This window comes from Ranitomeya imitator, chromosome 3 (genome assembly GCF_032444005.1).
Source record: "Ranitomeya imitator isolate aRanImi1 chromosome 3, aRanImi1.pri, whole genome shotgun sequence".
Taxonomy (NCBI): Eukaryota; Metazoa; Chordata; class Amphibia; order Anura; family Dendrobatidae; genus Ranitomeya; species Ranitomeya imitator.
In genome coordinates this window covers 809878807-809904080 of record NC_091284.1, presented here as the reverse complement: position 1 = coordinate 809904080, position 25274 = coordinate 809878807, and the positions used below count along the sequence as shown (strand labels likewise).

The 25274-nt window shown below is 41.0% G+C and overlaps 1 protein-coding gene and 1 long non-coding RNA gene across 2 annotated transcripts in view; one reads left to right on the top strand and one right to left on the bottom strand.

The window, feature by feature from the left end:
* Positions 1 to 319: 319 nt before the first annotated feature.
* Positions 320 to 12669, bottom strand: FZD4 (frizzled class receptor 4). Its single transcript, XM_069759274.1, has 2 exons — positions 12065 to 12669; positions 320 to 6374 (listed from the first exon to the last, which is right to left on the bottom strand). The coding sequence occupies exons 1-2, from the start codon at positions 12317 to 12319 to the stop codon at positions 5046 to 5048; spliced, it is 1584 nt and encodes a 527-aa protein (XP_069615375.1). The 5' UTR covers positions 12320 to 12669; the 3' UTR covers positions 320 to 5045.
* The window catches only part of LOC138671258 (uncharacterized), a 61997-nt gene continuing 48413 nt past the window's right edge, over positions 11691 to 25274 (top strand). The window contains exon 1 of the long non-coding RNA XR_011319446.1: positions 11691 to 11722. This is a non-coding gene — a long non-coding RNA (uncharacterized lncRNA). The remainder of the gene's footprint in view (positions 11723 to 25274) is intronic.

Here is a 25274-nt window from a genome sequence, read left to right as displayed (position 1 = left end):
ATTCTTGTACATAGGGGCAGTATTATAGTAGTTATATTCTTGTACATAGGAGCAGTACTATAGTAGTTATATTCTTGTACATAGGGGCAGTATTATAGTAGATATATTCTTGTACATAGGAGCAGTATTATAGTAGTTATATTCTTGTATATAGGGGCAGTATTATAGTAGTTATATTCTTGTTCATATATAGCATTATATCATTGTAGCTCTTTTTATACAGCCTTTACTTATGAAACACTCACATGTATTATACCTATATAATGAGGTCTATAAATGTGACAACTTGTGTATATATTGTAAAGTAACACCAAAAATGTAGCTGAAAATGTGCTTTATTTTATGTTTTGATAAAAAATTAAATATAAAAGATTTGTACAGTGATAAATTATACATTTACAAGACATATCCATTAAAGACATATGCAAAATGCAACACCCATAAAAGCAGTGTCTATTTTCCACAAAAGTTCACAAATTCATGTCTAACATGAGTATAATACTTGTACCTGGAAGTTTTGTCGATATATATCATAATCTATTTGATCGACAGGTATAGAATGGGCACATATCTTTATGAGATTAGTAAAAAAAAATAAATAAAATGAAATAGTCTGTCTTCTAGAAATATCAGAAATGGCCTCTGATCAAGACTGTTTCTTGAAAAAAAAAATCCTTTTTTTTTTACTAGCCTCATTGTCAAGGCATTATTCTATATTTCTTCCCCAAAACTGGCTTCTACGGCACAAGGACGTTGGCTTTTTCATTTCACACTGATAAGTTCCCACATCAAAAATACAACTCCTAGATAGAAATAGATTGGCGGTGCAACTTATCGCAACCATTGGGATTGAAAATAATTTTTTGTCTGCTAGATTTTCTTCAATAGTTTTCAACCCCGGAACTAGTTGAGGCAACTGATGACATTTTTTAACTTTCATTTAAAGTTGCTGGAGAACGTTCAAAGTTGACTTTTCTACCGATATAAATATGGCTTGTGGTACCTAACACGTTCAATAATTTTTAATTCCCCGATTGTTTTCTTAAACTGCATAAACTCCAAAAAGAAAAACTAATTAATTATCCTCTTCTGTCAATCTGTTGATTATTGGGGTGGGCTTGATGTCAACCAATATGGCCGCCAATAAAACACCCATTGGAATTGGCAACTAGCTTTCCTTGTTTTAAAACTACCATAAAGTTGGATGAAACTGCCAATATTCATAGAATCATAGAATGTTAGAGTTGGAAGGGACCTCCAGGGTGTCCAACCCCCCAAAATAGGTGGGATCTGCCCATAATCTAATGTGTATGGAGGACTCCTGACTTTCTTCCTACAGATGATATCTGGGAAGAAGAGAAACCATTGGAATTCCAATCTTTTTGTTCTTCCTGGAGATAAGGAGACTGGTAGAGTTTTTCTTAAAGAGGACACAGGAGCGCTTGATTGACCGATTCGGCCAACAGCCATTTAATGTTTATAGGGTCCTTTACAGAGTCATAATCCCGACCTCCTACCTTGCTTACTATATTTGCCATTGAGGACCCAAAAAAGTAGAGATTGAACTGTAATTTTTTGAACAACTTGACACAGGGAAGAGTCAAGAACTTCCATTATCGTGATCATGAAAACATCCATTTGGCTGGATTTCAAAAATACACCTATAGTGAGCAAGGTGACCAAGTCGTGAGATGCCAAATTTAGCAAAATTTGTCAAATTGGTCAAAAAATGGGAAACGTATTATGTTACATATAAGAATGTGATCTAAAAAGTTTTTCTGGGCACCAACAACATCTCTGCACATTGGCATCCTTTCCGCTGCCCCCATAACAACCATGGCTTCTACTACAAAGGTTAGCACACTACAACATATTGTCAACAGAGGGGTCTACATGCTTCAAGCCATCAGTAATAACCACTGTAGGGGTCAGCAAACTGCAATATCGGTTTCCCCCTCCATTAACTACTTAGGGCAAGATTTATTATTGCATTTGCATCTTTTGTTGTCTAGTTTTTGTTGTTTTTCACCTATTTTCCATTTTCGCCCTATTCTTCTTTTACTTTGCACCTTTTCTTTGTCTAGTTTATCTATTTTTCATTTGTGCCTCGTGCTTCTTTTAATTCGCATCTTTCTTTGCCTTGTTTTTCTTATTCCTCACCTCTTTTTTATGTGCACCTTATTCTTCTTATAATTCGCACCATTTTGTCTCTAGCTTTTCTTATTCTTTTTTTTTTCATTTGCGCTTTTTTTTTTTTAAATTTGCACCTTTTTTTTCTCTTGGAAAGAAAAACAGATCCTCCAGTTTATAAATGAAGCTAAAATAGTAGCGGTTCCTCCAGTAGCATAAGACCAACGCGTTTCGGCTAACACTCCTTACTCGTTTTTTTTTCTCTAGTGTTTGGTGTTTTTTGCCTTTTTTTCACCTATGCATTATTTTTCTTTTAATTTGCATCTTTTTTAAAGTCTGACTTATATATGATCACCTGTATTTTTGTTAATTTTTGCCACTGTGAGGAGGGTTTAGGGTTTCCAGATGCTTATTGGCTGATTCATCATTTACGACTTTTTAAAAAGTCGTAACAATTTTTCGCAAATCTTTTCCAGTCCCTCCATTCCTCACCTGAGTGATTTTATCTCTGTCTGAAATATTTGTGACATTTTAGCTGAACGTTTGACTTTAAGAAAAATAGTTGCGAAAGAAAGGATAAAGACAGAAATCAAGAGCAATTTTGATGTTCCACAAAAGTTATGAACCATGTGCTCTTCGTCGATGAATTTTGTGCAAAAAAGAGAATGAATGCCGCAAGACAAAAAAAGAAAAGTGGATTTTAAAAAAAATGCAAAGAATGAGTCCGGCCCATAGTGTATAGGTTAGCACCTTCTAATATGGTGGCTTGCCCCTCCATTGACAACATTGATACCTACCTACTGTAGAAACCAAAACATTGCATGCCAAAATAAAAGAAAACTCACAATGTTCAATATGAAGCAATAATATAAATAAAATGATTCCGAAAAAAATTCTGCAATATTCAGGTATCGAGGAAGTAGGAAAAGGCGGATCAGATCTAAAAAATTTTTTATATACTTAACGATGTAACCTGTAAATTAAGCTTTATGACAGACATCGTATCGCATAGCTATGAAAAGGGTGTCAACTTTTTGTAACAGGTGAAGTTAAAGTATGTGAGACATTGCATAGTCGTTCTTTGCCGAAGGTTCTCTAAGAGCACCTGTTCACAAAGTAGACGACATAATATGAGCCGACAACTGGTAAGCCTATTAAATCAATAGTAACTAGTGACATCAGCAAGGCATACCCTACGTAAAACTCTACATGTGCCTTAGGCCTCAATGACATCACTAGCTACTGGTGCCATCACTGGCTGCTACTATTTTTTTACCATTTTTTGCCTGACATCAATTCAGCAGCAGATCGGTAGAATACTATCTATGCAGGAGTTGTAATGTATTTTCCACATGCTAATACTTTTTTTTTTTTTCAATAGTTCACTATATAATTCACAAAGGCACCACGCATATACTAATCCTATATACAGTGAGCAAATAGTGCATTGTTTCTCATTCCTTTTTCAATCCATGAGCCTATTCGGTTTCTATATATTTCCACTTTTAGTGCATAATGAACTCAAAACACTAAAAAAAAATTCTTGGACTTTCTGTTAATACATCTATCGTTTAGACCCGTCAAGTACAATGCAAAAAGTATATGATGAAAAAACAAGAAGTACGACGAGTTTGGACCTGAACAAATCCATAATAAAAGTGCCTAAAGGTTTGAAGTCGGTGTCTAACTTTTTCATTTAATTTTCTGCTAAAGTCTACAAGCTGTTAACTTTTTGGAATATCCTCTATCGATATCTATGACCGGTTACATTTTTGGATTTTCTTCTATCGATGTCTATGACCGGTTAACTTTTTGGATTATCTTCTATTGATGTCAATGATTGGTTAACTTTTTGGATTATCTTCCATCGATGTCAATGATTGGTTAACTTTTTGCATTATCTTCTATCGATGTCTATGACTGGTTAAGTTATTGGATTAACTTCTTTCGATGTCAATGATTGGTTAACTTTTTGGATTATCTTCTATCAATGTCTATGACTGGTTAAGTTTTTGGATTAACTTCTTTCGATGTCTATGATTGGTTAACTTTTTGGATTAACTTCTATCGATGTATATGACCAATTAACTTTTTGGATTATCCTCTATCGATGTCTATGACCGGTTAACTTTTTGGATTTATCTTCTATTGATGTCCAATTGGTTAACTTTTTGGATTATCTACTATAGGATTGTTCTACCTTAAAATAGTTAAACTGGCTTCAAGAGATCTACAGCGGTTCGCCCATCCTTGCCCATAATGTATGACCAGCCAAGATTGAGTCTTCTCGTGTTTGAGAATTGGCTAGATTTGCCAATAACGCATGAAAAAATGAAAATATTTTAGTTAGTAAGGCACCACAAAAATCAAAGGCAAAATAGAGTTTCCAGTGTTCAGTGGCTTTGCTCTTTCTGTCAGGTGCATTAGAATATATTTTACCAGTGTTTTCTCAGTGGGGCAGTGGGGTAAAACACTGGCAAAGCATTGGGATGAAATGTGCCTTTCCCTGGGGTCTCCTTGATAGTCCCATCCCTTAACCTTAGTCTTGGAAGCAGCCTTCCAGTCGTGTACAAGTTATAAGACTTTACCACAATATAGCTATAAAATTTGATATTTTCTTTTGAAATATAAGAAAGCCATAAAATGGCCAATGAGTGACGAATTCATTGACGCTAGCAAGCAAGGCCTATCTAGCTCTCTGTTTCCTGAGGTCATTTGCTTTTTACCACTTGGGACAACCTTCAGTTCTGTAACTAAGCGCAGAAGTAATTCAGACTTTGCCAACTTTGGGGCAACCATTAGTTAGAGGAATTAATGTCCCATAATATTATTCTTGAAGGCTGTAAAACCTATGGATCCATAGGAGACTTCAGTTTACGGTGATAATCACCTTGAGCATTTAAGGAGACCTCAAGCTATACCACAGTCTCATTCCCTTTTCCCGGCTTAACCCACGCGTCTGCCCTTTTCTTCCTTTTTACTTTTCCTGAGTTTACTAATCTGTTAGAACACTTTTGCCACGTATGCAGAGTCTTGGCCGACCAGATCCACATTCCAGATGTAATTCCCACCAGCAGAGACATAAATATCTTGAGCATCTCCACTGCCATGTTGGAATCGTCAGCTGTGTACCGGAAAACCGACCAATTGGAGATTTCATAAAAATAACAAGCGATGACACATGTGGCTGGCACCGTGTACAAAACTGAAAAGACGCCAATTTTTACCATCAGCCTTTCCAATTTGTCAGTTTTTGTCCCATCTTTTTGAAGATTTGATCTAATCTTAAACAAGGCCACGAGGCCAGCAGCTATAAAGAGAGTCCCAATCACCAAATAGGTAAAAAGTGGGGCAACAACAAAGCCGGTAAGAGCATCAATGTTTTGATTGCCAACGTAACATAGCCCGGTCAACTCATCGGCATCTACGAGTCTCATGATCAATATAACGATGGTTTTCACAGCTGGAATAGCCCAGGCGGCAATGTGGAAATAGGAACTGTGCATTTCGATAGCTTCATGACCCCATTTGAGACCAGCAGCAAGAAACCAGGTCAATGTCAGAATAACCCACCAGATGGAGCTAGCCATCCCAAAAAAGTACATCAGCAAAAAAATAATGGCGCATCCTGTGTTCTTCAGCCCTTCCTGAATCAAGACAGGTTCTGCCGCCTCTTCAAAATCACAGGATATTCTTTCTCGACCCACTGTTAACCTCACAATGTAAGCAATGCTATAAATATTATAACACATGCTCAGGAAGATGATGGGTCTCTCGGGGTAGGAAAACCTGGATGAGTCAATCAAAAATGTAAGAACGGTAAAAGCAGTAGATATGAAGCACAAGCTGGCCCATACGGTCATCCATATATCGGTGAACTCCTTAGACAGGCGACTGTAGAGCCCGGCATCATAGCCGCACTTCAAGACGCAAGACATGCTCCTTTTCACCCATGTATACTGCTCTGCATTTTGTCCGAATGTGGTGCAGTCTTCTCCTGGCTGTAGGGACGTCTTGCTGTGCATCGGGACCTCTTCATCTCCAGAACCCTCCATGCACATATGATTGTGGTCATTCTGGGGGGGAAATTTGCTGCAATTTAAACCGTCTGGCCAAGTAAATCCAAATTCCTTAAGCACAGGCTCACACCTTTTTTTGACTGAAAGGCACATGCCGCCACAGGGACCAATCGGGATGTTAATCTTCTCAGTGCACATGGGGACATACACCGAACAGAGGAAAAACTGGAAGCAGAAAGAAAAAAAAAGTTAGCAATCAAAAACATTCTTAAAAAAGCTCTTAAAAATGTACACTATTTGGCACCATGTCTTTGGGACGGTGACACATTTCGTTTGGTAAACTAAAATACTATTCTCTAATTGTTTAGGAACACAGGGAAGAAAAATAAATCTCAGCCGCCCCTTTGGTTTAGAATTGTAATACAAGGACTAATGTAAACTAAATGCTTTACTAATCAAGTTAGAGGTAAACACTGCTAAGAGCTCCTCAGTCCTCTGTAACAATGATTTATTTTATATTCCTGCCTGACCTTTCAACTCAAACCATTTTCCTCCTGAACCATCCACAGGCCTGTGTTCTTGTGTAATCCCCGGTATCACAAACTGTTTGCTTTTGTTTGATTAAGTGCTGTGAATTATCATGTTCTTATCAACAATCTTCCCACCTGGGATCAGTAAGCAGTCTCCATCTGGTACCTTTTCAACTGTCTCGGTCCCATCAAGTCTCAATACTTGCTTTATTTCCCTTTCTTTAGTCAAATATCACAGCTGTCTCCCCAAGACTAGGGCTAGACAATTATGCAAGAAGCCTCTCCAGAAAGGAAGAGGACAGGAACTCTGGTGCTACCTATTGTAGGGAGCAATCCTAAAAGTCAATATCGACCATTTAAGGGGCATTACCACATAACTTAAGGTACCGTCACACTCAGCGACGCTGCAGCGATATAGACAACGAGCCGATCGCTGGAGCGTCGCTGTTTAGGTCGCTGTAGAGACGTCAAACACAGCAACTCCAGAACGATGCAGGAGCGATCCAGTGACGTAACGGCGACTCACTTATTGTTGTCGCTGGTTGTTAGCTCCATGTAAAACGTTGCTGGCATCGTTGCTTTTGATGTCAAACCTGACGACGAAATAAAGTTCTGGACTTCTAGCTCCGACCAGCGATGGCACAGCGGGATCCAGATCGCTGCTGCGTGTCAAACACCACAAGATCGCTATCCAGGACGCTGCAACGTCACGGATCGTTGTCGTTCTCGTTGCAAACTTGCTGAGTGTGAAGGTATTTTTAGGACTGAAAGCCAAACCAGAAGCTCTATGGAGCTAAAAGTCAATATCGACCTATCCAGCACTTCTGGTTTGGCTATACATCCTACGCCATGGCCCAATGTGACTTTTAGGAATTCTACCTCTAAGGGTATGTGTCTACGTTCAGGATTACATCCGGATTAGCTGCGGATTGAACACTGCGTACAGCCGCAGCTTTCAACCCGCAGCGTCCAGATGTTACAGCATAATGGAGCGGATTTTATGAAATCCCGTCTCCACTATGCGTGCGAACACGCATCCAGCGGCCCTGCGTTTACGGACATGCGGCGCGTTTTTTTAGAACGCAGCATGTCTGATTACCTTGCGGCCCTATGTATGGGGTGCGGAGATTCCAGATGTGTGCAATGAACACACACAGAAGGGGGCGGCGCTTTGGGCGGAGTGGGTTTTCTGCTCCGTCCAAAGCACCGTCATTACGGACCGTGGATACGCACCCTAATAGGTATCACAAGGGTTTCTCTCCCTCTCTAAAGACTCTACATGCATATCTTAGTTTCCAGGGAGCATTGCATGGTCTATAAAGCCCCTCATACACATTAGATAGTTTCCGTCCACACAATAGTTCAGCCCGATGATTCGGCTGGCTGCTATCTCATGACTCCACCATATAAACGCCTGCTTGGCCAAGCACTACTGTATTCTCTATGAGAGAGCCACTACCAGATATCTCTGGCAGCAGCTTTTCTCTTGAAAAACAAAAGGATCAGCAGTCTGAAATCATACATGCCGGAAACTTAGTTCCCGCGACAATCATTTGTTGAAGGCCACCATACACATTGGACTGTTAGGGTTTGGCCAACTTTAGGCAAATGTGTATGGGAAGGCTGTCAATTTGGCACTCTCCACAAGGAGAAACGTTACCCTAACCTCCCAATATCTTTCCACACGTAATCTCCGGTCCTCCCAAAACCTCCTTTCTCTTCTCCACACTCGTATGTTTATCACCAAATCGCCTCCAAGATTCTCCTGTGTATCCTGTGTGTCACAACACGTCCAATTATCCAGCACATTCAAAACTTTCAGATGGAAATTGAAAGCCCATCTATTCAAGAAAGCATGGCTATCTCACCACCATCGGAGCTGCCACAAACCCCCAACCTACTGTCTCCTTCCCCATTATCTTATAGACTGTAAACCTGGAAGAGCAATGCCCTCTCCCCTCTGTACCAGTCTGTCATTGTTAGTTTGTTCACTACAATCTATACTTGTATTTTTTTAAGCAAACCCTTTTGACATGTACAAAATCGTGGGACAATGGTGCTCTAAAAATAAATAATACCCCTTAGACGCCCTAGGACTAGACAATATGTTGGATGGGAGTTCAATTGTGGCATATTAAATTGGAGAACTGCTATGTACCAATAAAGTTGTGTGCTACATGGATAAAATTTAGCGACCAACTTCCTGATCACTTATTTTCTCACAACCCTTGTAAAAGAAAAACCTTAGCTTGAAATTGCCCCACTTTTTTGTTAGTTTTTGTAAATGAAACGTGTTAGTGGCCAACCAGGGGGTGTGAAGACTACAATGTTTTCACCAAAACTATTCATGTTGACTCAAGTTGTCCAACTATAATATGGCAATATACTTGGGAGTCACTGGGCAAAAGAACTGTGTGACTTGAAAAATAGGCAAAAATAGGGAACGCAAGTTACGTAGTAGAGTCCTTAAAGTGTCATTTACATGTCTGTTTTTAGCTATGTGGAAGTACTCTAAAGTTGACATCGAGAAACTATTAAAGCCATAAAGAAGTGGTCAAACTGATAAGGGGAGATTTGCATCATCATCACCGGTCTAAAGATTTGCTCAAAAATGTATTTGACCATTGTGTAGGTATCGAAAGAAAATTTTAAAAAATACCATTTTGAAATTAGAAATATATTTGCATAGATGTTCTTTATAGAAAAAATAACAAAAATAAAAATTATATCTACACAGATAAACTGTTTTAGACAAATTATTTTGAAAATAAAGAAAAATATCACAGCATTTCCTGGTCTTGGCCAAGATTTTTTTTGTAATCAGGATCTTTTTTCAGACATTTCTATCTTTGATCCTTTCAGCTGTGTCTCTGTTTTTAATGCACTTCTCTTCTTCAAGTCTCAATACTCACTTTCTTTCTTTCCCTTTTCTTTAGGTAATTATCACAGAGATCTCACTAATGGGGAATTCAATATGCCCGGGTTTTCTCTAACAGGCTCAAATTAGCAGGGATTCTAATCTGACTCCCACAAGAAGAAAAAAATGACAAGTAAATGGATCAGCCCTCACATTCCAGCCATGCAGCTTGTCACTCTCACAAAGACCTAAAATCCTTATATCAACAATGTGTGTGCAAAGTGTCAAAGAGAAGATCTGCTCGCAGGGAGCATTCCACCAACTCTGTGCCAACAAGCATCTCAAAAACCGCCAAAGACACTGGCTGTGGCAGCCAAAAAGAAAATATAAAGGGTTCTTCACAGCTCTCACAAAGTTTTATGCAGAATTATCAAACTTTCGAAAACTTTTTTTGATGGCGGAATCTTCAAATATTCTCTGTTCTTCTAAACTTTAAACCTAGAGTGTATCTTCCTACGAGTACCGTGTAGTCCTAATTTTTTAATTGACTTTTTCCTATGATTTTATCATTTTCATCCACTCCTGGAAAAAAAAATAGCTGCAAAAATTGTACCCAAATTACCCTATCTGAACTTGGCATCAATTCAGCACCGTACATATCTTAGGTGGCAACAACCAGTTTTCTTGCACACAGTCTCCAAGCTTCCTACCTATATTGTTGGCCTTGTTCACACCTGGAAGGTTTCTATTCCAAAAAGGTGAACTGGAATTAAGTTAGGGACATAGCTTTAGTGGGAACAGAAGTAGCCACCACACCTGGGACCTGCAGCTAGTTGGGGTTCTAAGGGTCCATTTGCCACTTGTGAAGACGTAAAGGCCATAAATGGCAGATAGGGGCATATAGGTTACTAATTAAGGATCTTAATGGTTGGTCAACACCTATGGACTCTCTAATGGATGACCTGATGAACCTCAATGGTGCTTGTCATCTACACACCACCAAATAAGAGATTTAATCTATAAATTATATTTAGACACTCAAGTGGACCACGCATATATTGATATTTTGTTTTTTTTTGGAGGGATTTTAAACTAAAGCGGAAATTTTAAAAGGAGCAATTTGGATAGCGTTTGCAGAAATAGTAAATTCCCCATCACTGTTGTCCTTTTTCTCTGAATCAAGGGGGCTCTTGTGATGCCCTAGATGCCCCTTTGGACACTTTTATAATTGAGTTTATGGAACGTGGAAGGACAAGTGTTTGGAGTTTTGAGCATCTTGAATTTGCTCATACTTATTACCCAAGTTGTTCCCTTCCGTAGGTATCATTTTGACCCTTCTAGGATTTTTATGGCCGTGCTTTAGGAAGACATAGGACATGTAATGATTCTCCATTCACCTTGTGGAACCATATTTAGCAATCACTAATGATGGTGGTGATAACAATGCCATTATCAAACACAGCTTGACCCTTTACCATTTTAATGGGCACCCAACAAGACCAAGGCCATCCCATGAGTCGAAGCAATAGTCATGTAAATTTAGCTGAAACTGGAAATTCATCGGCTACTTACACAAATCAATTCTCCCATTGCTTTTGTAGATTTACTGTAAACATCATCTAATAAAGAAATTCATGCAATCATTTACAGGCTATATATGAAGCTGGGTTGGTGTGTATCTCCATTACTAAGGTACAGTATGTTGATGCATTTTTACCAGGGTGTTGCCCTGGCTGTCATTCTCTCAGGTAGTGAGTAGAGGCAATTAAAAACTTGCATCACCCTTGAGGGAAGCATGATCCACCCATGATAAGATCAGCAATGTCTTCCTATTCATTTTTTTTATATAGAACCTTCCAACTTTTTGAAAAAAAAGTAAGCAAAAAGTTAACTTTTCAAACTTTATATGTTTTGGGAAAAAAAAAAAATAATCCAAAGCGTGGGTCTACGACATTAGGTCAAAGGCTATAAAAAGCAGTTAAATTCCAAGAAGGGAAGTTAATTATTAACAAAAAATACATTCTACCTTCACGAGCTAATGGTATTTTTGTAAAATGAGTCACAGAAAAAAAAAAGAAGAAAAAGCTTCCAAGAAAGTTGGGTTTTCTATAAGAGTAAGCAATCTGAAATCGTACTGACAAAGCAAAGACGAGACGAACTTGTATCATTTCATTCGAGTCCACGAGGTGAGATAATGTAGTAGATTTACTGGCAGTCCTATGTAAAACAGATAACAATGCAATGGGGTGAGGTGTGTAGAATGATAAACTTAGCTCTTCAAGTGGGCATGACAACAAACTTTTGCAATAAAAATGCAAAATACCGGGAAGGAGATATTTTTAGGTTTTTTACAAGACCAAGCTGTTGGCAACTTCTTAAGGTATGATGGGACTTCCAATTACTCATCAACTAGACAATTATATAGCGGGAATAAGTAGAAATCTAATGTTTTGGCAAATATGTTGGGTTCCAAAGTAGCTTGAAGGTCTACACCACCCATAGTTATGCCCTTGGATGAACCTACCCACCTGTAGCTGGCTGGAGCACCCATACTGGATGAGAGGGGTGAAGGTGGTCAGCTGAAGTTCTGCATCCGACTGCAATTCATGCCCAACCAGATTGGGCATTTTGGTAACATTGTAACCAAGGTTCTGACACATGGAAATCCTGATAGGGTCACATCGCCTTTCCTCTTCGTCACCAAAGGAGTAGACTTCTCCTGCCAAGCAGTAGAGGATAGGTAGATACAGTATAACTGACCAAAACTTGGATTTTACTCCCATCTTTTCCTTCGAATCTTAAGAAGTTAGATCCTCATATGAAGAAAGAGAAGACTCAGTCTGGTGGGTAAAAAAAAGTGAAGATCAATTGCAGAGGAAAGAAGAAAAAAAAAAGTTTGCTGTAACTTTTCCAAAACTTTTCTTTGTATTTTCCTTTTTAACAGTTTCCAAGGAATTGTTGAAATCCAGCAATGCGTTCGTGAGCTGCGGAAACGATATTGTAAAAAAAGAGAAAACGAAAAGTAAAGGAGGACAAAAATTTAGAAAAATAGCATTCCCAGAAAGATGTGTGGCCAGAGGCGGCTTCCTGCACTCAGTCCTTGGCTTGATCACTGGCTAATCTAACCAGCTCTGGGCTCTGCTCTGTGTTTCTAACTGTACTGGGAGGGGAGGAGGAGGCAAAAGAGAGGGAGGGATGATGATGATGAGGAGGCTACAACTTTCATGGAGGCTCAGTACAGGCAGGTTCTCATGTTTCCTCCACTCTATTCAGTTCACCCTGCACTGTTTTATTAACCCCGTCTATGCTGGGCTGACCCAAACTGCAGCAAATGGAGGAGGAAACCCTCCCAAGGCTTTTGTCTCCAGTCTGACCTCAAGGGTTAACGAGTCTTCCTCTGGTGTTTGGGGACTTTCTCTCTAGACATTTTCACACTGGTATCAGATAAACTATACAGACTATAATTTAGGGATTCCTAAGGATTTCTTTTTTTTGGTTCTCCCTGCACTCATGTTACACCACTATGTGAAAAACTCTGACAAAAGACCCTCAGTGTCAAAAGGTGGACAGGGACAACACCAATAAGTCACATGGATCTTCAGGGTTCTTGATGGTTTTTTTTAGGGATGTTGGATTCATTTTGAAGGGACGTAAGTATATAAATATTATGAAGTGTTCAAATTAAAGCTTGGACCGTATAAAAAAAAACCATATATTTGCATTGTGTTGAGGAGTTAAGGAGCAGATAAGTGCTGGTTCTGGTGGACCTCGAGGGGGGGGAATTAAGTGCCAACAAGCAACGTCTCCGCTCGATGCAGATGACCGGGCTTGTCGGTGGACTTCATTATCTTGCATTTTTTAGGATGCAACATGTGGGTCCCAAATGGCCCTGAATGGCATCACATACATGGCATTTATAGGAGGTGGTGGCAGCAAAGTGAGCTGCAGACATTACGTTCCATGCCTCATCAGGTGCCATATGTATAGATATTTCTACCCTAGAAGTAGATCTTTTAAGGGAGAAAGGTTACAACACCTGTCTTATTTTGTGTCATACTACACTACTCTACAAGATGGAGACATAATATGTCCATATACATGGAATTAATGGTGCTATATAAATAATAATAATATATAGGAGGCCTTAAAGGAGTTTTATGGTTTCATAATACTGCATGCCCCAAACTGTTAAAAAACCAAACTGTACACACCCTCCCCAGGTCCAGTGCTAAGTCTCCTCTGTTGGTCCCAGTGTCTGTTGTCGGCAGCACTCATGTCACGTTGACAGTGCAGTAAGCACGGTACCTCTGCCAAGTTGGCACAAGTTGCTCAGAATTTCTGAAGACAGTGACAGGAAACCGAGTGCAATGGCAGAAATCCAATCCTGGACCCGAGGAGGGTGAGTAAAGTAAATAATATTTCAAGGTTTCTTTAAAACAAACTGAATTCTGGGAGGAGAATTTTCTGAAACTAAAAATGCCCTTTAAGGCAAAAGGAACTCTCAACGTTGAGGAACGTTGTTCAATTTCAATGCTCGATCCTTTTGTTCTTCCAGGAGTCTGGAAGAGATTTAAGCTGGCCTTACACATTAGGCTTATGTCGGCTGAACCTACTGATATCAATGGGTTTGGATCACGATCTAATGTGAATAGGGGAACCTGTCAAATGAGGGGCGGGAGAGATGTTGATCGGACATGTCCGGTTTCGGACTGCCAATCGCATTGTTCCCTCTGACGTAAATCGCCAATCGACGTTTCTCATAGAGAATACAGGAGCAGTCGGCCGAGCGAGCGCTACTGTGTATGGGAGATCTATCGGCCAATGGCTATCTAATGTGTATGGCCAGGAAATCTGGCAGCTGATTTTTGTACCATAAACCAAACATGTCTGTAATTCACATTAACCCTACACCTTCTTTTTTTGTGATCCTTATTTCCATTCCAAAGCTTAAACAATTGTTATGGAAATGAGGCGCAAGTGCAGGGGACCCGTCCTCTTTCCATTTTCCCTGTCTGCCACCATCAGAAGCTCTCCGACTGACAGGTCACTTTTGTCTGAAAGACCTGTCTCACCCCTTCTGAAATCTCACCAGGATAACGCCCACTCTGAGAAAACAATTGAAGCCAGGAGTGACAGCACCTGCGCGATGTCTGAAATCTCCCCAGGATGACACCCCCTCTGAGAAGACAACCACTTCCGGGAATGACAGCGCCTGCATGATGTCTGAAATCTCACAAGGATGACGCCCCTTTGAGAAGATGACCAGTGCTGGGAATGACAGTGCCTGCGTGATGTCTGAAATCTCACCAGGATGACGGCTCCTTCGAGAAGAAGACCGATGATGGGAGTGACAGTGCGGCGCCCCAGGGTCCTGGTCATCACAGTGGTGCTTTCCTCTCGGGGAGAGTGATGCTACGTTTGGAGGCAATGAAGGATAACTGCATCCAGGTATCACAAACATGCAACACATTTCACTCTCCAGGCCACCAGGGGGAGCTTCTGCTCCTATTTATTAGGTCACTCCCCACATAGGCAAAACTGGTCGCCTGCAGGGAAAGTTAGTTAGTTGCTGGCTGAGCTCAGCTCAGTTAGTTGGTCCCTGGCAGGGGTGGGATCCTGTCAGAGAACGAAGGAGAAGGACACAGAGCTGTGCATGCCCTCAGAGCTGCAGCTCCTAGGAAGAGACACACAGAAGCCAGAACTGTATTGCAGCGAGCGTGAAAGAAGTCGTAGCAAAGGAGTGGATATCAGAAGGGGACCAGCCCTACACAGGCTGCCTCCTTCTGAGGCGCAGAAGCCCTGTAGCCAGAACACCGAGGGAGCAACGACCTTTATGCCTTGCTCCAGAGACCGGCAGGACAGCTAATTTCACGTTACCTGTCCTCCCTACACCCAGGAGGCATGATAGCAACCTTTGGAGGCTGGGGCGTGCGAGAGTCCCTATAAACAGCCTCAAGCCACCAGTCATACGGGTTTGTCCTATCCTATATGGAGGACAGAGAGAAAGACATTACATCTGTGAGGACCGTATGTGAAGCCTTAGGCAGTAAGGAACTACAACACTGCAGTGCAAGAGAAGGCTACTGATTTCCATCTGGACAAGGGGACTCTGGACTTGCCTCCAAACCGGCCGGACTCTGCCTGCCCTGTGATCTGGTGCCCTGGACTGTGGATGCTGAAGTCTTCAGTAAAGGTAAAGAGACTGCAACCTTGTGTCCTCGGTCTTCACTGCGCCTCTCAGCATCCACCATCCACACACTGGGAAGCCCTGGGGATATACTTCACCTGTGGGAAGGTATACCATCTAGCTGCCATAACATCACCCCAGCGGACCCCTTAAAGCAGCGTCGGTCACCCTGACCGAATACCACAGGTGGCGTCACGAACACAAACTTTATCCCTTTAAAGACCTTTCCCTTTTACACGGATGTCCCAGGGCCACGGATCGAGGCAGCCACCGTGACATCCCCCTGTGAACCGCAGGACAGGACCCGGTACCGAGTACCCCACGGCCCCATGGGGGCGATCCAACAGCACCTGAGTGATATCTGAAATCTCGCCAGGATGACGTCCCCTCTGAGAAGATGACCGGTTCCGGGAACGACAGCGCCTGCACGATGTCTAAAATCTCACCAGGATGACGCCCCCTCTGAGAAGACCATTGATGGGAGTGACAGCACCTGCGTGATGTCAGAAATCTCACCAGGATGACGCCCCCCCCCCCCCCCCCCGAGAAGACGACCGGTGTCGGGAATGACAGCACCTGCTCAATGGCTGAAATCTCACCAGGATGACGCCTCCTCTGAGAAGAAGACCAATAATGTGAGTGACAGCACCTGCGCGATGTCTGAAATATCACCAGGATGACACCACCTCTGAGACGATGACCAGTGGCGGGAATGACAGTGCCTGTGCAATGTCTGAAATCTCACCAGGATGACGCCCCCTCTGAGAAGCAGACCGATGATGGGAGTGACGAAACCTGCGTGATGTCTGAAATCTCACCAGGATGACGCCCCCTCCGAGAAGCAGACCGATGATGGGAGTGACGAAACCTGCGTGATGTCTGACATCTCGCCAGGATGATGCCCCCTCTGAGAAGACGACTGGTTCAGGGAATGACAGTGCCTTCACAATGTCTGAAATCTCGCCAGGAAGATGACCGATGATGGGAGTGACAGCACCTGTGCGAGTTTTCAGAAGGGGAGGCAGGTGACTCTGACAAGAGGAGGAGGAGGTTTCAGGTGGGGAAAGATGGAAAGGGGACAGAGAGCTGTAAGTACAGTGCCAAGTCCCTGCACTTGCTCCTCATTTCCATAACAATTGGATAAGGAATAACTTTGGAACGGAAATAAGGATCACAAAAAAGAAAGTGTAGATTTAATTTGAATTACAGCAATGGGATAAGTTTGTGGTATAAAAACCTGCTGACAAGTTCCCTTTTAAAAAAAACCCACATGTATGCTGATCCTAGCTGAGCATGCACATGTATCAGGAGGATCGAAAGGAATAGCTGTCGTTCAAATGAGCATTAGGTTGATGTTAGAGGTATATAAGCATTTTGGTTCTTCGGCAACTAAGCTGAACCACTCGAGGTCCAGGTATTACGGCTATAATACAAATACTAAGCTGGACCTATATTATGGCCATGCAAAAGTAACATTAATGTTTTCTATTGTTTTTCTGTATTTTTTTTTACAAATGCAGAGTTGGATACAAGAGAAATGAGAACTATTATCCCTTACTTTACACTTTTTCTCACTCCATGACCCACTCGTGGCTTTGCATCCAAACTGTAACAAAAACTGCATGTGTAAATCCGGCCTTAAAAGTGTTGTCTATTTAGGATTGTGAGTTCCCCGAAGTGAAGCTCCTGGTCGCCCTTCCACCACCTCCCCTCCCCTCCCGGTAATCGGCTGATTTTTGCCAGTAGAACCATATAGTAAATAAAGTATCACATATTGCCTACTGAGAAGAATACATTGTAAAAATCAGTTTGCAATGTGGGGACCATGTTAGACCTTACTTATTTTGTTTCCTGATTCAGGGTCCCTTTTCTTTTATCTTAATATGTCTTAAAGGCTACTTTTAAAATTGTCATTAATCTTTAGCTCTTTCGATAATTTCTAGCATCATCATTTTGCCTGATTTACTAGCTGATCGAGAAAAAATCGAGGGTAACATTGACACCATCAACAAATTCAAGTGCCTTATGCTGTAGATGTGTTTTCTATGACCAAAAAAAAAGTAAAAGATTACCCCGTTTTCTCAATGATTTTAGATACAACTAGTTTATAAGGAACACGAGTATCTTCCATTGCTTTCTATGATACCTGTCCATCTATGGGCAATTTTATATTTAAATAGAACCTGCTCGATTAATCCGCCTCTCTCCTCACTACTCCTTAGCTTCCTTCTCTAAAAATCCCTTCATTGGCTCCCAATTCCCCAACAAATCCTGTTCAGCTGCTAACATTGACCTACAAAGTCGTCCATGATCTGTCTCCTACGTATATCTCCGACCTAATCTTTTGATACAAGCAACTCCCGGTCCTCCCAAGACCTCCTTCTCTCCTCCACACTTGTACATTCCTCACTCAATCGCCTCCAAGACTTCTCCTGAGTATTCCCCATCCTCCAAATTTCTGTGCTCCAAAACGTCCGATTATCCACTACACTCAAAACCTTCAGACGGAACTTAAAAACGCAATTCTTCAAGAAAACTTAACAGTCTGCAATGACTTTGCTACAACTCACCACCACCAGAGCTGCCAACTCACCATCATCGAAGCTGCCACTGGAGACGCCACCTCACCACCACCGGAGCAGCCACCTCACTGCCACCAGAGCTGCCACCTCACCACCATCGGAACTGCCACTCCACCAACTTTGGAGCTGCCACCTAACCTCCACCGGAGTCATCAACTCAACACCACCAGAGTTGCCACCTCACCGCCACTGGAGCTGCCACCGCCTCACCTCTGGAGCTGCCTCATCACCACTGGAGCTGCCAACTCAAAACCACCAGAGCTGACACCTCACCGCCACTGGAGCTGCCACGGCACTGCCACTCGAGCTGCCTCCTCACCACCACCGGAGCTGCCACCTCACCACCATCGGAGCTGCCATCTCACCACCACTGGAGCTGCAACCGCACCGCAACTCGAGATGCTACCTCACCACAATCGGAGCTGCCACCTCACTTCAACCGGAGCTGCCACCTCACCTCCACCAGAGCTGCCACCGCACCACCACTGGAGCTGCCACTGCACCACCCCCGCAGCTGCCGCAACACCACAACATACTCTCTCTGCCCCATTATCTTGCAAACTGTAAGCCCGTAAGGGCAAGGTTCTCTCCCTTTTGTTCCAGTGTCATTGTTAGTCTATTTTTTGTCATTTATATTTGTATTTTGTTCGGAACCCCTTCTCATGTAGAGCACCATGGAATCAACCTCCTGGTATGGCTGTGTAGGTCATGGAACAACAATAAAAATGATACAATTTTTGTAGGAATCCGATGTGCCAGTGCTGAGAAATTGGTTTTTAAAACTACATGCAAATAAGCCCTCTGAGTAAATTGACACGCCTCAATGCACTTCCAGGCTAATTTGCATTTGTCTTTAAAGCTTGATTTCTCAGCACTGGTACATCAGATTACTGCAAGAAAGGTAACAATTTTATTGTTGTTCTGCGATCTTTACAGTCACACCACTAGTTTGATTAGTAAAACCGTCCTGATTAGTCCCCTTTAAGGGCAAAAAAAATAAACAGTTGAGCCAGTTTGTGCATTGGGAACAATGTCTTCTTGAAACAGGAAAGGTCCTTCCTCAAACTGTTGACATAAAGCTGGAAACGTCATTGTATGGTAGAGCATTATGATTTCCCTAAGGAGGAACTTAGGAACCCAAACCATAAAAAATAACCCCTAGAGCAATATTCCTTTTCCATCAAACCACTCATGTTGACGTTGCCTCCAGGGGTATTTTCGGGCTCGGTTGTGAATGGTACTCATCTCTGAGCCATCCTGTACCATACACGTTCTAGTTCATGTTTGTCTATAGAAATGTAATGGCTGTGTGCTTGATGTTATCTACTCTTTAGCACTTGGTGCCAGGAGAACAACAAGTAACCACGTGGACTAATAGCGAAACGTGTAATGAGTTCCCTATCCACCATGACCACCCTCAGCAGCAAGTTCAGAACGTAAAAACTCACGATTGGCCTCCAACATCTCACAGGGAAAATGCCCAATATAATGTCAAAAAACATAGATAAAGTACATAGCAATGGCGTATTAAGATGAAAATGCACACAGTGATGTTGCTATAGTGGGGTAGTACGCACAGTGAGGTCACAGTACTGGGATAACTCACACTGTGACTTCACAAAATAGCGGGAAGATGGGCTAATTGATAGTGCAAGGACAATAAGCAATGATGTCACAGTGCAGAGATATTAAACATAGCGATGTCCCAAGTACAGGGTTAATAATAAACAAAGTGATGTCACATGTGGTACAGAGATAATAGAGTGATGTCACAGTGCAGAGATAATACACACAGTGATGTCACAGTACAGAGGTAATACATAGAGTGATGTCACAGTGCAGAGATAATACATAGAGTGATGTCACAGTGCAGAGATAATACATAGAGTGATGTCACAGTGCAGAGATAATACATAGAGTGATGTCACAGTGCAGAGATAATACACACAGTGATGTCATAGTACAGAGGTAATACATAGAGTGATGTCACAGTGCAGAGATAATACATAGAGTGATGTCACAGTGCAGAGATAATACATAGAGTGATGTCACAGTACAGAGGTAATACATAGAGTGATGTCACAGTGCAGAGATAATACATAGAGTGATGTCACAGTACAGAGGTAATACACACAGTGATGTCACAGTACAGAGATAATACATAGAGTGATGTCACAGTGCAGAGATAATACATAGAGTGATGTCACAGTGCAGAGATAATACATAGAGTGATGTCACAGTACAGAGGTAATACATAGAGTGATGTCACAGTGCAGAGATAATACATAGAGTGATGTCACAGTACAGAGGTAATACATAGAGTGATGTCACAGTGCAGAGATAATACATAGAGTGATGTCACAGTACAGAGGTAATACATAGAGTGATGTTATAGTACAGAGATAATACATAGAGTGATGTCACAGTACAGAGGTAATACATAGAGTGATGTCACAGTACAGAGGTAATACATAGAGTGATGTCACAGTGCAGAGATAATACATAGAGTGATGTCACAGTGCAGAGATAATACATAGAGTGATGTTATAGTACAGAGATAATACATAGAGTGATGTCACAGTACAGAGGTAATACATAGAGTGATGTCACAGTACAGAGGTAATACATAGAGTGATGTCACAGTGCAGAGATAATACATAGAGTGATGTCACAGTGCAGAGATAATACATAGAGTGATGTTATAGTACAGAGATAATACATAGAGTGATGTCACAGTACAGAGGTAATACATAGAGTGATGTCACAGTACAGAGGTAATACATAGAGTGATGTCACAGTACAGAGGTAATACATAGAGTGATGTCACAGTACAGAGGTAATACATAGAGTGATGTCACAGTGCAGAGGTAATACATAGAGTGATGTCACAGTGCAGAGATAATACATAGAGTGATGTCACAGTGCAGAGGTAATACATAGAGTGATGTCATAGTACAGAGGTAATACATAGAGTGATGTCACAGTACAGAGGTAATACATAGAGTGATGTCACAGTACAGAGGTAATACATAGAGTGATGTCACAGTGCAGAGATAATACATAGAGTGATGTCACAGTGCAGAGGTAATACATAGAGTGATGTCACAGTACAGAGGTAATACATAGAGTGATGTCACAGTACAGAGGTAATACATAGAGTGATGTCACAGTACAGAGATAATACATAGAGTGATGTCATAGTACAGAGATAATAAATAGAGTGATGTCACAGTGCAGAGATAATACATAGAGTGATGTCACAGTACAGAGGTAATACATAGAGTGATGTCACAGTGCAGAGATAATACATAGAGTGATGTCACAGTACAGAGGTAATACACACAGTGATGTCACAGTACAGAGGTAATACATAGAGTGATGTCACAGTGCAGAGATAATACATAGAGTGATGTTATAGTACAGAGATAATACATAGAGTGATGTCACAGTGCAGAGATAATACATAGAGTGATGTCACAGTGCAGAGATAATACATAGAGTGATGTTATAGTACAGAGATAATACATAGAGTGATGTCACAGTACAGAGGTAATACATAGAGTGATGTCACAGTGCAGAGATAATACATAGAGTGATGTCACAGTGCAGAGATAATACATAGAGTGATGTTATAGTACAGAGATAATACATAGAGTGATGTCACAGTACAGAGGTAATACATAGAGTGATGTCACAGTACAGAGGTAATACATAGAGTGATGTCATAGTACAGAGATAATACATAGAGTGATGTTATAGTACAGAGATAATACAGAGTGATGTTATAGTACAGAGGTAATACATAGAGTGATGTCACAGTACAGAGGTAATACATAGAGTGATGTCATAGTACAGAGGTAATACATAGAGTGATGTCACAGTACAGAGGTAATACATAGAGTGATGTCACAGTGCAGAGATAATACATAGAGTGATGTCACAGTGCAGAGATAATACATAGAGTGATGTCACAGTACAGAGGTAATACATAGAGTGATGTCATAGTACAGAGGTAATACATAGAGTGATGTCAGAGTACAGAGATAATACATAGAGTGATGTCACAGTACAGAGGTAATACATAGAGTGATGTTATAGTACAGAGATAATACATAGAGTGATGTCAGAGTACAGAGATAATAGAGTGATGTCACAGTGCAGAGATAATAAATAGAATGATGTCACAGTGCAGAGATAATACATAGAGTGATGTCACAGTGCAGAGATAATACATAGAGTGATGTTATAGTACAGAGATAATACATAGAGTGATGTCACAGTACAGAGGTAATACATAGAGTGATGTCACAGTACAGAGGTAATACATAGAGTGATGTCACAGTACAGAGGTAATACATAGAGTGATGTCACAGTACAGAGGTAATACATAGAGTGATGTCACAGTGCAGAGATAATACATAGAGTGATGTTACAGTGCAGAGATAATACATAGAGTGATGTCACAGTGCAGAGATAATACATAGAGTGATGTCACAGTGCAGAGATAATACATAGAGTGATGTCACAGTACAGAGGTAATACATAGAGTGATGTCACAGTGCAGAGATAATGCATAGAGTGATGTCACAGTGCAGAGATAATACATAGAGTGATGTCACAGTGCAGAGATAATACATAGAGTGATGTCACAGTGCAGAGATAATACATAGAGTGATGTCACAGTGCAGAGATAATACATAGAGTGATGTCACAGTACAGAGGTAATACATAGAGTCATGTCACAGTGCAGAGATAATATATAGAGTGATGTCACAGTACAGAGGTAATACACACAGTCATGTCACAGTGCAGAGATAATACATAGAGTGATGTCACAGTACAGAGGTAATACACAGTGATGTCACAGTACAGAGATAATACATAGAGTGATGTCACAGTGCAGAGATAATATATAGAGTGATGTCACAGTACAGAGGTAATACACACAGTCATGTCACAGTGCAGAGATAATACATAGAGTGATGTCACAGTACAGAGGTAATACACACAGTCATGTCACAGTGCAGAGATAATACATAGAGTGATGTCACAGTACAAAGATAATACATAGAGTGATGTCAGAGTACAGAGATAATAGAGTGATGTCACAGTACAGGGATAATAAATAGAATGATGTAAAGGTACAGAGATAATAAATAGAGTGATCTCACAGTACAGGGATAATACACACAGTGATGTCACAGTACAGGTATAATACACACAGTGATGTCACAGTACAGGGATAATACACACAGTGATGTCACAGTACAGAGATAATAAACACAGTGATGTCACAGTACAGAGATAATAAACACAGTGATGTCACAGTACAGGGATAATAAACACAGTGATGTCACAGTACAGGGATAATAAACACAATGATGTCACAGTACAGAGATAATAAACACAGTGATGTCACAGTACAGAGATAATAAACACAGTGATGTCACAGTACAGAGATAATAAACACAGTGATGTCACAGTACAGAGATAATAAACACAGTGATGTCACAGTACAGGGATAATAAACACAGTGATGTCACAGTACAGGGATAATAAACACAGTGAAGTCACAGTACAGGGATAATACACACAGTGATGTCACAGTACAGGGATAATAAACACAATGATGTCACAGTACAGGGATAATAAACACAGTGATGTCACAGTACAGGGATAATACACACAGTGATGTCACAGTACAGAGATAATAAACACAGTGATGTCACAGTACAGAGATAATAAACACAGTGATGTCACAGTACAGAGATAATAAACACAGTGATGTCACAGTACAGAGATAATAAACACAGTGATGTCACAGTACAGAGATAATAAACACAGTGATATCACAGTACAGGGATAATAAACACAGTGATGTCACAGTACAGGGATAATAAACACAGTGATGTCACAGTACAGAGATAATGAACATAGTGATGTCACAGTACAGGGATAATACACACAGTGATGTCACAGTACAGAGATAATAAACACAGTGATGTCACAGTACAGGGATAATAAACACAGTGATGTCACAGTACAGAGATAATGAACATAGTGATGTCACAGTACAGGGATAATACACACAGTGATGTCACAGTACAGGGATAATAAACACAGTGACATCACAGTACAGGGATAATAAACACAGTGATGTCACAGTACAGGGATAATACACACAGTGATGTCACAGTACAGAGATAATACACACAGTGATGTCACAGTACAGAGATAATAAACACAGTGATGTCACAGTACAGGGATAATACACACAGTGATGTCACAGTACAGGGATAATACACACAGTGATGTCACAGTACAGGGATAATACACAGTGATGTCACAGTACAGGGATAATACACAGTGATGTCACAGTACAGGGATAATACACACAGTGATGTCACAGTACAGGGATAATAAACACAGTGATGTCACAGTGCAGGGAAAATACACACAGTGATGTCACAGTACAGGGATAATAAACACAGTGATGTCACAGTACAGGGATAATAAACACAGTGATGTCACAGTGCAGGGAAAATACACACAGTGATGTCACAATACAGGGATAATACACACAGTGATGTCACAGTACAGGGATAATACACACAGTGATGTCACAGTACAGATAATAAACACAGTGATGTCACAGTATAAGGATAATACACACAGGGATGTCTGGGTAATAAAAACAGTGATGTCATAGTAGAGGGATAAGAACTATAGTGATGTCACAGTAATGGAATAATAAGCATAGTTTCATCATTTTTAAAGTTGAAAACTCATGCCAAAACAATGCAATAGTGCATTACACTACGGAGAAAGGATACTGCAGTGTGCAGAGGTAACCACGGGGCCACATTCATAGTCATCAGTCACCGCACTTTACGTCTGAGTGGTAATGGCCCCATAAGGCCTCGGTCAGACGTCAGTGATTTTCTCATGCGATAAAATCGGTCCGACTTT